Consider the following 17,150-nt stretch of genomic DNA (forward strand, 5'->3'; position numbering starts at 1 on the left):
CCAGGCATCCTCCCAGATGAAGTTATCACAGGGGTGACTGTACCAGGTCTGAAGAGTGAGCCCCTTTCCCAGGCATCCTCCCAGATGAAGTTATCACAGGGGTGACTGTACCAGGTCTGAAGAGTGACCCCTTTCCCAGGCATCCTCCCAGATGAAGTTATCACAGGGGTGACTGTACCAGGTCTGAAGAGTGACCCCTTTCCCAGGCATCCTCCCAGATGAAGTTATCACAGGAGTGACTGTACCAGGTCTGAAGAGTGAGCCCCTTTCCCAGGCATCCTCCCAGATGAAGTTATCACAGGGGTGACTGTACCAGGTCTGAAGAGTGAGCCCTTTCCAAGGCATCCTCCCAGATGAAGTTATCACAGGGGTGACTGTACCAGGTCTGAAGAGTGAGCCCTTTCCAAGGCATCCTCCCAGATGAAGTTATCACAGGGGTGGTGACTGTACCAGGTCTGAAGACCGAGCAACCCTTTCCCAGGCATCCTCCCAGATGAAGTTATCACAGGGGTGACTGTATCAGGTCTGAAGAGTGAGCAACCCTTTCCCAGGCATCCTCCCAGATGAAGTTATCACAGGGGTGACCGTAACAGGTCTGAAGAACGAGCCCTTTCCCAGGCATCCTCCCAGATGAAGTTATCACAGGAGTGACTGTACCAGGTCTGAAGACCGAGCAACCCTTTCCCAGGCATCCTCCCAGATGAAGTTATCACAGGGGTGACTGTACCAGGTCTGAAGACCGAGCAACCCTTTCCAAGGCATCCTCCCAGATGAAGTTATCACAGGGGTGACTGTACCAGGTCTGAAGACCGAGCAACCCTTTCCCAGGCATCCTCCCAGATGAAGTTATCACAGGGGTGACTGTACCAGGTCTGAAGACTGAGCAACCCTTTCCAGGGCATCCTCCCAGATGAAGTTATCACAGGGGTGACCGTAACAGGTCTGAAGAACGAGCCCTTTCCAAGGCACCCTCCCAGATGAAGTTATCACAGGATCTTCAGGCAAAGGAAGTGCGGTGTCCTCAGACACAGGAGGGCAGGGTACTTCCGCTGCCAAGGGAGCTTTAAAGTGATTTGCCAGTTTCATCCGAATCTGAGCAGGTGTTCTCATTCCAAGTTTCAGGGTCCTGTTCTTTCCCTGTGAGTGCTCTAACTTGCATATCAGTAACTTGGCATGACTATGACAAACTCATGTGTAATCCTGACTAAAACACCAGAACAGTGGTGTTGTATTAACAACCAATAATAGAAAAAGGATTCCCCATTGTCACTACTACAACCAACAAGTACACTGGACTTTCTAGCTAGACAACAAGCCATGAAATGAAAACAGACATATAAATAATAAAAAGGATAATATAAAATTGTTATTTGCATGCAGTAAGATTTTCCACCTAGGAAATCCAAATGAATCCACTGAAAAACCATTAGAGGGTTTAACAAATCCACAGCAATACACAAAAGAAATACCTTTCCACATACCATACACTTAGAGAGAGAACCAAGAAGGTTTCGCAATGTTATCACAGAAAAACCTGGAAACAACCTAAATCTACTGACAGAATGGTTCACTAAATTTCAGTATATTCTGAGTGTGAGATATATTCTATCAATCAGCTGTATTGCTACAGAAAACATTAAAAACAAAGTAAATGTAAGAAGAAAACAACAGGCTCTGGAACACTATATATAGCATGATCCAATTTACTTAAGAAACAAATACTAGGCCGGGTGCAGTGGCTCACGCCTGTAATCCCAGCACTTTGGGAGGCTGAGGCCAGCAGATCACTTGAGGGCAGGAGTTCAAGACCAGCCTGACCAACATGGTGAAACCCCGTCTCTACCAAAAATACAAAAATTAGCCAGGTGTGGTGGCAGGTGCATGTAATCCCAGCTACTCGGGAGGCTGAGGCAGGAGAATCACTTGAACCTGGAGGCAGAGGTTGCAGTGAGCCGAGATCGCGCCATTGCACTCCAGCCTGGGCAACAGAGCAAGACTCCTCTCAAAAACAAAACAAAACAAAAAAACACCACTGAGAATAGGTATGTTTTTAGGTATAAGTATGTATATGAAAAGAAATACGTGTGGAAGAAACTTCCCTTCAGAAAGGGGAGTAATTTAAGAGGGCTTTCACTTTCTTTAACCTACGTATTTCTGTCTGAAATTGTAGCTGGACGTGGTGGTGCACACCTGTAGTCCCAGCTACTCAGGAGGCTGAGGTGGGAGGATCACTTGGGCCCAGGAGTTTGAGGCTGCAGTGAGCTATGGTGGCACCACTGCACTGAAGCCTGGGAAACAGAGAGAGACCCTGTCCGTAAAAAATAAAAAATAAAAAAATATGTACTTATGTATTGCTTGTGTTATTGGGCTGAAGATCTGGGAAACTCTGGCGTCATCCCTTCATGATCCATTTATCTACCAACTCACTGATAAATATCCAACACCTGCCAGGTATCTCACACTTGAAACAGGTAACATGATACATAATTCTTAAAGTGCAGGGCTACAGAACCCTAATTCTAATAGCCTACCAGATATTTTTTTCAGTAAAGACCTGCAAGAGAGCATCTACAAATTCTCCTCTTTAACCACACATTTGGAATCCTTGACTGAAAACTCATTAGCTTTTTCCAAAGGCAAGCTGTATTATAACTAAGCTGGAAAATTTTCTCTTTATTCATCCAACAGGGATATTTTGAAAGACTCCAGCTGGGGCTGGGCACGGTGGCTCACGCCTGTAATCCCAGCACTTTGGGAGGCCGAGGCAGGTGGATTACCTGAGGTCAGGAGTTCTAGACCAGCCTGGTCAACACGGTGAAACCCCGTCTCTACTAAAAATACAAAAATTAGCTGGGCGTGCGCCTGTAATCCCAGCTACTCAGGAGGCTGAGGCAGGCGAATCGCTTGAGCCCAGGAGGCCGAGGTTGCAGTGAGCCAAGATCACGCCACTGCACTCCAGCCTGGGCAGTAAAGCAAGACTGCATCTCAAAAACAAAACAAAACAAAAAAAAAAAAGAAAGAAAGAAAGACTCCAGGTAGACTTAGACATAATTCTAACCTTAGATATATTATAGACCCAGCTTGGTTATTAGTATTGAAAATGCTCTTAAAACCACCGTGTCATATATATTTCACACAAGAAGAAATAAATTGAGTAAACATGTAGAAAAATGTTATGTTCACCTGTTAATAAGCAAAAATAAAAAATAAAACAACTCATTAAATTAGCAGACTTTGAAAAATATTGAAAATGGCTACTAATATTGAAGAGACCTTGAAATTACTGCCTGCAACACTGCTAACGGCAGCACAGATTCGAGAGTATTAGCAATGTTTATTAAAAGTCACAAAATACTAGTCTCTGAAACAAAAATCTCATGACTGAGATTGGCTTTTAGTAAATAGTTGCCATGAAGAAAAACAGTTCTTTGGGCAAAGCTTTAATGAGTGCATTATTTATAATAACAAACTTTAGAAACAACCTAAATATAAAAAAAAAGTGTAACAAATAAACTGTGGCACAACCATTCAATGGAACATTAAACACAATTTTCAATTATTTTATAAAGAAACTGTAATAACATAAAAAATGAAAAGCAATGAGTAATTTTAAAAATCTTCACTCAACTGGGAATGTTATTTTTATAGTGTAAAAGATTAGTAAATTTTTTTTTTTTTTGAGACAGATTCTTGCTCTGTTGCCCAGGCTGGAGTGAGTGGCATGATCTCGACTCACTGTAACCTCTGCCTCCTGGGTTCAAGCGATTCTACTGCCTCAGCCTTCTAAGTAGCTGGGATTACAGGCGCCCGCCACCATGCCTGGCTAATTTTTGTATTTTTAGTAGAGACGGGGTTTCTCCATGTTGGCCAGGCTGGTCTCGAACTCCTGACCTCAGGTGATCTGCTGGCCTCTGCCTCCCAAAGTGCTGGGATTACAGGCGTGAGCCACCATGTCCAGCCTTTATTTATTTTTCTTTTTTATTTATTGGCCACTATACTATTGGGAAAAAATTTTAAATATAGTCATAATTTAAAAATAATTAATTTAAAAATTATGTCTTTTTTTGGTTTTTGTTTTTGAGACGGGGTCTCGCTCTGTTGCCTAGGCTGGAGTACGGTAGCGTGATCTCAGCTTACTGCAGCCTCTGCCTCCCAGGTTCAAGCAATTCTCCCACCTCAGCCTCCTGAGTAGCTGGGATTACAGGCGCACCACCATGCCCGGCTAATTTTTGTATTTTTTAATAGAAACAGGGTTTCACCATGTTGGTCAGGCTGGTCCCAAACTCCTGAACTCAGGTGATCCACCCTCCCCGGCCTCCCAAAGTGCTGGGATGACAGGCGTGAGCCACTGTGCCCAGCCCATAAATTTGTAGGTCATAATTTGACTTAATAAATTTTAAGTCATAAATTAAGTCATAATTTGAAAATTATGAGTATACAGCAATATAGAAATCGAAAAATTTCTTATGTAAGCTCAATGATAAAAGCAGAAAACAAAATTTTACCTGTACTCTCTCAAATTACAGCTATATAAGATATCTATTCAGATGCATAACCCTGAAAGAAAACATGAGCTAAAGTTCATTAGGCTGAAAGAATGATGGTTGGTTTTTCTTCAAAATATTCTTTTTGTTTCCTCAGTATAAGCAGAGTACAAAAAAAAAAGTCAAAGCATAGAAAAGCTGTGGGGACCCACCTGCTGCTCCTTTCTAAGGAACATTTCAATCTCTGTATGAGTCCGGGCCTCTTCTTCGGTTTTCATCCTGAGTTTCTGTAAGAACAATCAGATACCAGTACGTCTTCCCCGCAGGGCTGGGAATCAGAAGTTCTCAAGATGAGGGGAGCAGCTCGGTCGGTAGCTGAGGCTCCCTTTACCAGCTGGGATCCCGGGCTTTCAGTTCCCTGCAACTCCTGTTCACCAACACTGCAGAGCCACGTGGCGCGGCACTGCCTGGACTGCGTGTGTCCCTAACGAGAGGAGCACAACCCCGTGAGCTGCATAGAGGTGCCCACTGAAGGACAGAAACGGTGCTCCAAGGGCACAAGGCTGTGGGGCTTCAAAAGGGGAATGCCGGAGTGCCAGGAAGAGTGTTGACGTGGCCTTGAGCCACGCCAGTCTCAGAGCGAGGAGTCCTCCCACACACAAATTCCACGGCCTAAGGACGTTTGTTCCTCCTTCCCTCTTCCCATCTGCCTGCTGCTCTTTCTTGTTTTCTTTTCTTTTTTTTTTTTTTTTTTTGTGAGAAGGGAGTCTCCCTAGTTGAAGTCTGAAGTTGCCCAGGCTGGCTTCAAACTCAAGGATCCTCCTGCCTCACTGCCTCACCTCCGATTAGCTGGGACTAATGCCTGGCTTTGCGTGCGTGCGTGCGCGTGCGTGCGTGTGTGCGTGCGCGCGTGTGTGCGTGCGTGCGTGCGTGCGTCCGTGTGTGCCATTTAGCATTCCCCTCAAAGAAGATCTACCACTTCTTTCTTCCTCCTGGTGTTTTTCACCGTGACTTCTCATCCTATAAACTCAGGTTTGAACGAAGTTCAGCTCTCTTGATGCTGTTATTTCTTACTGGAGGAGTGAAAGGTACTGGGTAGATGAAAGAAACAGCAGCAAAATCCTGCCATAACTAAGCACCTCGTTTTGCCCTCTCCCTATAATTAGTCAGAAAAATGGTGATTGGTTTGCCAAAATAAGAAGTGACCAAGGAGAGAAAGTGCAGCCAATTTTCAAAGTCATTATGAGGCGGGAGATGGAGGCTACAGCCCACTGGGATCTCTGCTTGCGAACACGCATATCCTCATTTAGGCTTTTATTTTCAACCTTGCCGATAGAGATGGAGGGAAATCTTTGTCTCCCTCCTTTGTTAGCTGAGAGGGGATCAGGAGTGACAGCTCAATTGCCATCTCCTGGGTTCTTGGCTAATGTCCCAGGGATTACCTCAATCTCTTCCACCAAGAGTTCCTCTGTTCTGTTACACTTTTTCTGGGTCTGGGCAATCTGCAGCTCGGTATTGGTTTTCATGTAGCGATTCTCCAAGTTGGATTTTGCCTTCATCTCTTGCAGTTGGTCCTTGAGGTTAGCAATATACTCATTCTGACTCTGTAGTGGAAAGACCAGGTTTCTAAATTGAAAATACATTCTACCTCCATTCAGTTCAGTCAGCGGCTTACGGTTCCCTTTTATGCGTATAAATCAATAAGGAACTGGAACTATTTTTCCGCTGTCACACAATGGGAAATTTAGCCAACAATCATGAAGAGTATAGATGAAAGTGAGTAACACAGCATTTCTAAGAATCAGGGCGCATCAGGGCTGTGAGATTAGTTCCCAGGCACATTATTGCTGTACTCCGTATGTCCCACACAGCTTTCTCATTTTGGTAGGAAGAACACTGGTCAAAATGATCAAAAGAACTGACTTCCCACCCAGGCCTCCAGCTGTGTGAACTTGGCCAAGTCAAATCTCCAACTTTTTACTTTCTATAAAACAAACACACAAACATACAAACACCCAACCTGCCTGAAGTATCTCAGAGAGTGATTATTAGGTTTCCTTGAGAACACGTGTGAAAATGCTTTCTTTTTGCAGGTCACCAAGTGCTTGGCAATTGTGAGGACTCAATAGTCATTAAGAAAAATATTTATTCAGCACCAGGCACTGAGCTAGGCTCTAGGAAAATTGTGGAGATCTAAACAGACATATTCCCTTCCCTCATAGAGCTTACAATCTAATAGAAGAGAGGTGGTTAAAAAGAGACAAACACATGTGTAAACTTTCAAAAATTGTGCAAAACGATAGAAAAGGAAGGCTCGAGAGGCTGTGGGAGGAAATAACAAGGGAGGAGTACATTAGACTCTGGAAGGTCTGAGAAGGACTCTCTCGGGAAAGCGATGGCTCATTCGATACCTGAAGGACAGGTAAGCCCACCACATGAAAAATAGGCTTGGCCAGGCACGGGGGCTCACGCCTGTAATCCCAGCACTTTGGGAGGCTGAGGCATGGCGACCACCTGAGGTCAGCAGTTTGAGACCAGCCTGGCCAACATGGTGAAACCCCGTCTCTACTAAAAATACGAAAAATAGCTGGGTGTGGTGGCAGGCGCCTGTAATCCCAGCTACTCGGGAGGCTAAGGCAGAAGAATCACTTGAACCCGGGAGGTGGAGGTTGAAGTGAGCTGAGATCATGCCACTGCAGTCCAGCCTGGGTGATAGAGCGAGATTCTGTCTCAAAAAAAAAAAAGAAAAGAAAAAGAAAAAAAGGAAAGAAAAAGAAAAGAAAAATAGGGTTAAGGGAACTCTAAAAAAAAAAAAAAAAAGAATAAGTATATGCCAAATCCTGAAGCAATCAAGACCTGGATACATTCCAGGAGCTGAAAGAAAGCTCCGGAGGCTCTAGCCTAGTGAGGGTTGAGGGGAGGACAGGATGAGGTTGGAGGTCGGTAAGGGCACCACACAGGACCCCGGAGACCCAACTGAGAAATTCAGATTTTATTCCAGCTGTCATGGGAATCCTTGGAAAGCTTTTAGTCAGGGAGGTAACATTTGTTTGAAAAGAACTGTTTGGGAGGAATCAGTGTGTGAGTAAGTCCACAGGGAGGGGACCTGACGGCACAGGAAACAAGCACACGACTAGCAACAAAAGTGCTTCAACCCGAGACCTGCTCCTCTAGATACCAACCGCCTTTCTTCTCTTTTTACATTTTTTTTGAGACGGAGGCTCGCTCTTGTTGCCCAGGCTGGAGTGTAGTGGCGTGATCTTGGCTTACTGCAAGCCCCACCTCCCGGGTTCGAGCGATCCTCCTGCCTCAGCCTTCTGAGTAGCTGGGATTACAGGCGCTCACCACCACACCCAGCTAATTTTGTATTTTTAGTAGAGATGGGGTTTCTCTACATTGGTCAGGATGGTCTTGATCTCCCGACCTCAGGTGATCCACCTGCCTCGGCCTCCCAAAGTGCTGGGATTACAGGCGTGAGCCACCACACCTGGCCTCCAATTGCCTTTCGTCTTAACCATGTAAGTAGGGTAGAATTAGTTATTTTGTATTAAAAAAATTTTTTTGTTTAGAGACAGGATCTCCCTCTGTCACTCAGGCTGGAGTGTAGTGGCTCGATCGCAGCTCACTATAACCTCCAATTCCTGGGCTCAAGCGATCTTCCCAAGTAGCTAGTACTACAGGTGCATGTCACCATGCCTGGCTAACTTTTTAATATTTTTAGAGATGGGGGTCTCACTCTGTTGCCCAAGCTGGTCTCAAACTCTTGGCTTCAAGGGATCCTCCCGCCTTGGTCTCTCAAAGTGCTGGGATCACAGACATGAGCCACTGCGCCCGGCTTTTTTGTTGTTGTTGTTGTTGTTGTTTTTTGAGACGGTCTTGTTCTGTCACTCAGGCTGAAGTGCAGTGGCATGATCACGGCTCACTGTAACTTTGACCTCCCAGGCTCAAGAAATCCTCCTGCCTCAGCCTACAGAGTAGTTGGGACTACAGGTGCATGACATCACACTCAGCTAATTATTATTATTATTGTAGAAATAGAGTCTCACTATGTTGCCCAGGCTGGCCTCGAAACCCTGGGCTCAAATGATCCTCCCACCTCAGCCTCCCAACATGCTAGGATTACAGGCAGGAGCCACTGCTGCAGCCAGCCTCTTTTCTTTCTTGAGATAGGGTCCACCGTGTCCCCCAGGCTGTAGTGCAGTGTCACCAGCATAGCTCACTGTAGTCTTGAACTCCTAGACTCAAGGAATCCCCTCTCTCCAGCCTCCCAAGTACCTAGGGAATTAATTCTAAGTAACCATTGGAAGAAAAAACAAAGTGGTAATTGGACAAATCCTCCGTTAAGGAAAGCAAGCATAGGTAGCGGTGTCCAATCTTTTGGCTTCCCTGGGCCGCATTGGAAGAAGAAGAATTGTGTTGGGCCACACACAAAATACACCAATGATGAACTAAAAAAAAAAAAAATCACACAAAAAAATCTCTCATAATGTTTTAAGAAAGTTTACGAATTTGTGTTGGGCCCCAGTCAAAGCCATCCTGGGCCGCATGTGGCCTGCGGGCTACAGGTTGGACAAGCTTGACTTAAAGTATCATTAGGCCCCAACCCGGTGGGGTGGCTCACGCCTATAATTCCAACGCTTTGGGAAACCAAGGCAGGAGGCTCGCTTGAACCCAGGAGTTCAAGAGCAGCCTGGGCAACACAGTGAAAACCTGTCTCTACAAAAAAATTTACAAATTAGCTGGGCCTGGTGGCATGCGCCTGTAGTCCCAGCTACTAGGGAGGCTGAAGTGGTAGACTCCCTTGAGCCCCGGAGGCCGAGGCTGCAGTGAGCTATGCATATGCCATTGCACTTCGGCCTGGGCAACAGAGCAAGACCCTGTCTCAAAAAGGTCCCTAAGATGAATCAGAACGGAATTCTTCAAGTTATTTTGTCTACTAGCTTCTTGATATAACTCTGCAGAATCATTCTAATTGTATGACAGTTATTCCAACTAGATCAGAATCATTCCTAAGAGACTGAGCATCTCTGGCACAGAATATGCTATAGGCCCTTTGAAAATATGTCTTAGTATTTCATATTCTCTTACAAGTTGTAGGATTGCAGGCAAATTACTGGACCTCACTAAGCCTATTTTCTCATCTGTAAAATCCTGCCCAGGCTGGAGTGCCTGGCACAACTTATATGCTCAATAAATGTTGATGAAATGAATTTTAAGAGATGTCTGCTTTTGGCTCATTGTTTTTCTTCCATTCTTTCTATACGCACTTCCCTTCTCCCCTGTCTTCCCCATTTCTCTTTTTTCTTTTTTTTTTTGAGACAGAGTCTCACTGTGTTGCCCAGGCTAGAGTGCAGTGGTGCAATCTTGGCTCACTGCAACCTCTGCCTCCCGGGTTCAAGCGATTCTCCTGCCTCAGCCTCCCAAGTAGCTGGGATTACAGGCATGTGCCACCATGCCTGGCTAATTTTTTTATTTCTTTTTAGTAGAGATGGGGTTTCACCATGTTGGCCAGGCTGGTCTCCAGCTCCTGACCTCAGGGGTTCTGCCTGCCTCAACCTCCCAAAGTGCTGGGATTACAGGCATGAGCCACCATGCCCAGCCCATTTTTCCTCCTCCTTCCTCTTCCCTCCCTTCTATTTCCAAATTGTATGGCAGTCAGTGAATCTTTTTTTTTTTTTTTTTGAGACAAGGTCTCTCTGTTGCCCAGGCTGGAGTGCAGTGGTGCGATCTTGGCTCACTGCAATCTCCGCCTCCCACCTCAACCTCCCGAGTAGCTGGGCCTACGTGTACATGCTACCACGCCACCACACCCAGCTAATTTTTTGCTTTTTTTTTTTTTTTTTTTTTTTTGGTAGAGATGGGGTTTTGCCATGTTGCCCAGGCTGGTCTCAAACTCCTGGTCTCAAACAATCCACCTGCCTCGGCCTCCCAATGTGCTGGGATTACAGGCATGAGCCACTGTGCCCGGTATAGGTTTGAATCTTTAGGAAGACTAGAGTTAAAGCGAAAATGTGATGGTTTTACTTCTTCATCAACTGGAATCCTTTTACCTATATAATCCCTTAGATTTCCTTCAAGGTCCACCTTATGTATCACTCAAGTAAATAAAGCCTTTTGCAGAAAACCTCAGCCCACGTTGATAACTGTAGTTTTGTTTCTCACAGAATCTAAAGAGTGTTAGACAGGGATTTATTGAATAGTGTCCGTACATACAAAAATATACTTTTGAAAACTCAAGAGCATGTTCTGGTAATTTTTCTTTCTCAAATGGAATATTAAGACTTCAGAGTAACAGTCTGAAGATCAGAAATGCAGAGTTAAAAGTCTTTAGCTTCTGCCCATGGTAAACAGAAGGTACTGCATCATGGAAGTGTTTGTTGTTGTTGTTGTTTTAGACCGAGTTTTGCTCTTGTCGTCCAGGCTGGAGTACAGTGACGTAATCTTGGCTCATTGCAACTTCGGCCTCCCAGGTTCAAGCGATTCTCCTGCCTTGGCCTCCCAAGTAGCTGGGATTACAGGCACCCGCCACTACGCTGGGCTAATTTTGTATTTTTAGTAGAGACAGGGTTTCTCCATGTTAGTCAGGCTGGTCTCAAACTCCTGACCTCAGGTGATCCACCTGCCTCGGCCTCCCAAAGTGCTGGGATTATAGACATGAGCCACCATGCCCGGCCAATGTAAGTGTTTATAAGGACGTACAACATTGGCTGTGCCAAGCCAAAGGCATCTGGTTTTAATGCCGTTGCCATGGGCCTCTGAGTACCCTGAGTTCCTTCCTGGATTGGTATTTTGCACAAACATTTTAATGGCCCTCCACGGTGACCGTGTGGAAACACAGAGGAAGATATAAAATCCTGACAGGCTATGATGGTAAAACCAAGATCGAGACATACTAACAAGCGAGCGGAAGTGCTATTCCGTGTCCTCTTCTCCCCAGTGTGTGAGAACAGCCAGCCTAGAAGCAGTGGGGTACAGGCTCCTTTTCAGAGTTTCACTAAGAAAAGATTTGCCTTCACTACAACCTCGAATCCGAGTTGTCCATGGTGTCGGGAACCTTCCTCGTGGTCAGGTCCATGGACTGATGCATCACAGTTTTGGGTTTTCATGGCAGACCAAACATTACTTCCAAATCCCAAAATTGCCTTCAGATCGGGACCTCTGGACTTGTTATTCGAATTCAGAGAAGCATGATTTACTAATAAAAAGAGGCAGTCTACCAACTCGAGTTAATAAGGCTGTGATGGCTGCCATAATAACGTGAGCCAAGGGCTTTAATGGTAGTGTCTGCTTTCATAACTGTACAAAAAGTACAGAACGGAGTACTAGTTCCTGGAAGTTTGGAAGCTACTATCTGGGAAGTTGGCACTTGTCTTAGACCTCAGGCTTCCCCTCTGGTTGGGTAGCAAAAGGAAAATGGTAATGTTGTCTATTAAAGAGACAAAAGCCACAGGAAAAAAATAGTTCTCTATTAAATTAACATTTACAGCCAGGCTCGGTGGCTCATGCCTGTAATCCCAGCACTTTGGGAGGCTGAGGCGGGTGGATCACTTGAGGTCAAGAGTTCGAGACCAGCCTGGCTAACATGGTGAAACCCCATCTCTACTAAAAAAAAAAAAAATACAAAAATTAGCCAGGTGTGGTGGTGTGCACCTGTAATCTCAGCTACTTGGGAGGGTGAGGCAGGAGAATCACTTGAACCCGGGAGGCAGAGGTTGTAGTGAGCTGAGATCGCGGCACTGCACTCCAGCCTAGGAGACAGAGTGAGATCACATCTCAAAAATAAAATAAAATAAAATAAAATAAAATAAATTAACATTTCTATTTGCTGTCTATGACTTAGAATACCAGCTGATACTATACGAGTCCATAGACTCAGAATAAACTCTGAGCTCCAGTAATCCTAGTTACTTGGGAAGCTGAGGTAGGAGGACTAGTTACTTGGGAAGCTTGAGGCCAGGAGTTCAAAACAAGCCTGGGCAACAAAGAGAGAGCCCCCCCATCTCAATAAAAAAAAAAAAAAAAAAGGCCAGTCGTGATGGCTCACGCCTGTAATCCCAGCAGTTTGGGAGACTGAGGCAGGTGGATCACCTGAGGCCAGGAGTTTGCGACCAGCCTGGGCAACATGGCAAAACCCCGTCTCTACTAAAAACACAAACATTAGCTGGGCCTGGTGGCATGTGTTTTACTATTGTTTTTGTTGCTGCTATTAGATTCAATGCTAGGCATTGATAGTTTTGATGCTATTGTAAATAATATATATAAATTTTCAATTTTCTATTCTAAATCTGTTGCTGATGTATAAAAGATAGATTTTTATATATGAATCTTGGTTCTTTTTTTTCCCCAGGAGTTTCATGAAAGTGCTGATCCATTGTTATCCTGCTTTGGATGTTGATGTTCAGAAGTCTGAAACTTTTTTTGCTTTGTGACTCTTTCTTTTTGCCGAGTATCTAAGGCAATTAATCCTACACATCTAAGCTACCACCAACACTTTCATATACAAAAACCTGCCATTCTTGTTGGCATCATTTTCTGACCCACAGTTCCCTAATGTGCAAATACTTCCTATCTTCTTGTTTTCCAACCTTGACCTGACTACTGGTTTTCAGTAACTCCGGGGATTTAACCTGATTTCATCTTGGTCGACCCGACTACTGGTTTTCAGTAACTCTGGGGATTTCACCTGATTTCATCTTGGTCGACCCGACTACTGGTTTTCAGTAACTCCGGGGATGTAACCTGATTTCATCTTGGTCGACCCGACTACTGGTTTTCAGTAACTCTGGGGATTTCACCTGATTTCGTCTTTGTCGACCCGACTACTGGTTTTCAGTAACTCCGGGGATGTAACCTGATTTCATCTTGGTCGACCCGACTACTGGTTTTCAGTAACTCCGGGGATTTAACCTGATTTCGTCTTGGTCGATCCGACTACTGGTTTTCAGTAACTCCGGGGATTTAACTTGGTTTCGTCTTGGTCGACCCGACTACTAGTTTTCAGTAACTCTGCGGATTTAACCTGGTTTCATCTTGGTCGACCCGACTACTGGTTTTCAGTAACTCTGGGGATTTCACCTGATTTCATCTTGGTTGACCCGACTACTGGTTTTCAGTAACTCTGGGGATTTCACCTGGTTTCATCTTGGTTGACCCGACTACTGGTTTTCAGTAACTCCGGGGATTTCACCTGATTTCATCTTGGTCGACCCGACTACTGGTTTTCAGTAACTCCGGGGATGTAACCTGATTTCATCTTGGTCGACCCGACTACTGGTTTTCAGTAACTCCGGGGATGTAACCTGATTTCGTCTTGGTCGACCCGACTACTAGTTTTCAGTAACTCTGCGGATTTAACCTGGTTTCATCTTGGTCGACCCGACTACTGGTTTTCAGTAACTCTGGGGATTTCACCTGATTTCATCTTGGTTGACCCGACTACTGGTTTTCAGTAACTCTGGGGATTTCACCTGATTTCATCTTGGTTGACCCGACTACTGGTTTTCAGTAACTCTGGGGATTTCACCTGGTTTCATCTTGGTTGACCCGACTACTGGTTTTCAGTAACTCTGGGGATTTAACTTGGTTTCATCTTGGTCCACCCGACTACTGGTTTTCAGTAACTCTGGGGATTTCACCTGGTTTCATCTTGGTAGTTCTTTTTTGTTCCAAGGCTTGCCTTGGATCTTCTAGTCTTGGTTTCTTTCTTTCTTTCTTTTTTTAAGACCCACTACGAAGCAGAATCTTGGTTTCTTAACCTATTTTTTTGCTGATGATCACAATATCTGAATGATATTCTGCTTTAATTTTACTTTGGCTGAATGTAATGGCTGAGAATATAATTAAGAGGATATGTCTCAGGAGCAAGTGTTGTTGCTGTTAGGAAAATTCTACCATCAACAGGTGTGGTCCTTATGGTAGAATGGGAGTTAACTGGCAAAGTGCTAAATCTGAGGTTTCTTTTGACATTGCTTTGGAGGGCTTAAAAGGAGACTAATATAAATATCTTCTGGCCAGGCACAGTGGCTCACATCTGTAATCTCAGCACTTTGGGAGGCCGAGGTGGGTGGATCACCTGAGGTCAGAAGTTCAAGACCAGCCTGGCCAATATGGTGAAACCCCATCTCTACTAAAAACACATAAATTAGCCGGGTGTGGTGGCCTACACCTGTAATCCCAGCTACTTGGGAGGCTGAAGCAGGAGAATCGCTTGAACTCGAGAGGCGGAGGTCACAGTGAGCCGAGATCGAGCTGCTGCACTCCAGCCTGGGCGACAGAGCTAGACTCCATCTCAAAAATAAAAATAAATAAATAAATAAATAAATATATCTTCTATTTTAAAACATACTTAAAAGATACTTATCTTCTATAAGATAATGTCAAAAGATTCATGACTTTTAAAATAGAAGATATTTATATTAGTCTTGTTAAATTATGAGAGTTTTTCAGGGAAAAGAGTTAGGAAACCTCTGAAAAAGTCTATTCATTACAGAGAAAACTTAAACACAAACTAGTTTTCATGAAGTTTCCCAGAGAAGAAAAGTAGTTTTTAAAAAATATAAGCTACATGCAGAGGGTTAAGAGGGATAATGACATCAAGACCTAGAGCTACCTAAGGTGCTTTGTAATTGGCAAATACAAAATAAGAGAAGGCGTTAGGCAATTTGCTTGGAAGACTTACAGATAATATCTTTAAAAAAAGTCTAGTGACTTTGTTTTTGAGACGGTCTCACTCTGTCGCCCAGGCTGCAGTGCAGTGGGGAGACCATAGCTCACTGCAGCCTCAACCTCCTAGGCTCATGCAGTCCTCCTACCTTAGCCTCCCACGCAGTTAGGACTACAGATGTGTACTACCACATCCAGATAATTTTTTTACTTTTCCAGTTATTTTTATAAGTTATTTATTTATAGAGACAGAGTCTTGCTATGTTGCCCAAGCTGGTCTTAAACCCCAGGCCTCAAATGATCCTTCCACCTCATAGTGACCTTTTAAAAACAATTCTTCCATATAAACTTACAATATTCTCAGGCCCAGTGCAGTGGTTCACACCTATCATCCTAGCGTTATGGGGGGGCCAAGGCAGACAGATCACTTGAGCTCAGGAGTTCGAGATCAGCCTGGACAACATAGTGAAACCCTGTCTGTATCAAAAATTTAAGAAATTATCTGGGTGTGGTGGCAGGTGCCTGTAGTCCCAGCTATCTGGGGGCTGAGGCAGGAGAATCATTTGAGCCTGGGAGGCAGAGGTTGCAGTGAGCTGAGATCACTCCACTGCACTCCAGCCTAGGTGACAAAGTGAGACCATGTCTCAAAAACAAAACAAAACAAAAAACAGTAAAAAATAAATAAATAAAAATATTCTCTCAGCTGGGCATGGCAGCTCATGCCTGTAATCCCAGTGCTTTGAGAGGCCAAGGAGGGAGAAACACTCGAGGCCAGGAGGCTGAGACCAGCCTGGGCAACAAAGCAAGACCCCACCTCTACGAACAATTAAACCGCAGCCTGGCGTGGTGGCACGTGCCTGTAGTCCCAGCTACTCAGGAGGCTGAGGTGGGAGAATTGCTTGAGCGCAGGATTGCAATGAACTATAATTGTGCCATTGCACTCCAGCCTGAGTGACAGAGTGAAGATCCTGTGTCTACAATAAATAAATAGGCTGGGCACGGTGGCTCACACCTGTAATCTCAACATTTTGGGAGGACGAGATGGGCAGATCACCTGAGGTCAGGAGTTTGAGACCAGCCTGGTCAACATGGTGAAACCCTGTGTGTACTAAAAATATTTTAAAAATTAGCTGGGCATGGTGGTGCATGCCTGTAGTCCCAGCTACTCGGGAGGCTGAGGCAGGAGAATCGCTTAAACCCAGGAGGCAGAGGTTTCAGTGAGCCGAAATCATGTCACTGCACTCCAGCCTGGGTGATGGAGTGGACAGGGTGAGACTCCATCTCACTCCACCAAAAAATAAAAATAAAAATAAAATATATAAATAAAATAGTTTTCCAACGTCTATGTAGGGAATAACGAAAATTCCCTTCTGTGAAGCATAAACTTGTCCAAACAGCTGGTCAGTGAAAAGCTGATAACAGGCCATCCTCTGTAACTTTCTCTTTTCTTTTTTTGAGACGGAGTCTCGCTCTGTCACCAGGCTGGAGTGCAGTGGCACTGTCTTGGCTCACTGCAACCTCCGCCTCCCAGGTTCAAGCGATTCTCCTGCCTCAGCCTCCTGAATAGCTGGGACTACAGGTGCGCACCACCACACCCGGCTAATTTTTGTATTTTGAGTAGAAACGGGGTTTCAGCATGTTGGCCAGGATGGTCTCGATCTCTTAACCTCATGATCCGCCCGTCTTGGCTTCCCAAAGTGCTGGGATTATAGGCGTGAGCCACCGCGCCCGGCCATCCTCTGTAACTTTCTAAACTGCTCCTAGAAAAGTTGTCAGTCATCCTAATACAGCCGGTTTCTAACTGCTTAGGTTGTAGCCCCAACTTTGTTTTGCAAGTCAATTCCTTAAAACTTGGGATGCATTTTCTTATAAAAGTAAACTAGATACGAGGTTAGGTCCTAATGACCACAAAAGCTCGCAAATCCACTTTGTCCTCAAAATACAATACAAATAACATAATGAAGCCCAACCACTATGTATGAGAAGGTTCATAATGTGCTGAAT

At 44.7% G+C, this 17,150-nt stretch overlaps 1 protein-coding gene across 7 annotated transcripts in view; it reads right to left on the minus strand.

Annotated features, from left to right (window-relative positions):
• The window catches only part of IQCG (IQ motif containing G), a 77,898-nt gene that overhangs the window by 23,569 nt on the left and 37,179 nt on the right, over window positions 1–17,150 (minus strand). For all 7 annotated transcript variants that reach the window (XR_008624985.2, XM_055110839.1, XM_055110837.1 and 4 more), the window contains 2 exons: window positions 5,927–6,088; window positions 4,697–4,771 (listed from right to left, as the gene is read on the minus strand). Coding sequence is in view for 6 of the 7 variants with exons in the window: in XM_055110839.1 (XP_054966814.1) it covers window positions 4,697–4,771; window positions 5,927–6,088 (237 nt within the window). In the remaining variant the exon portion in view is untranslated. The remainder of the gene's footprint in view (window positions 1–4,696; window positions 4,772–5,926; window positions 6,089–17,150) is intronic.

Source organism: Pan paniscus, chromosome 2, assembly GCF_029289425.2.
Source record: "Pan paniscus chromosome 2, NHGRI_mPanPan1-v2.0_pri, whole genome shotgun sequence".
Classification (NCBI taxonomy): Eukaryota; Metazoa; Chordata; class Mammalia; order Primates; family Hominidae; genus Pan; species Pan paniscus.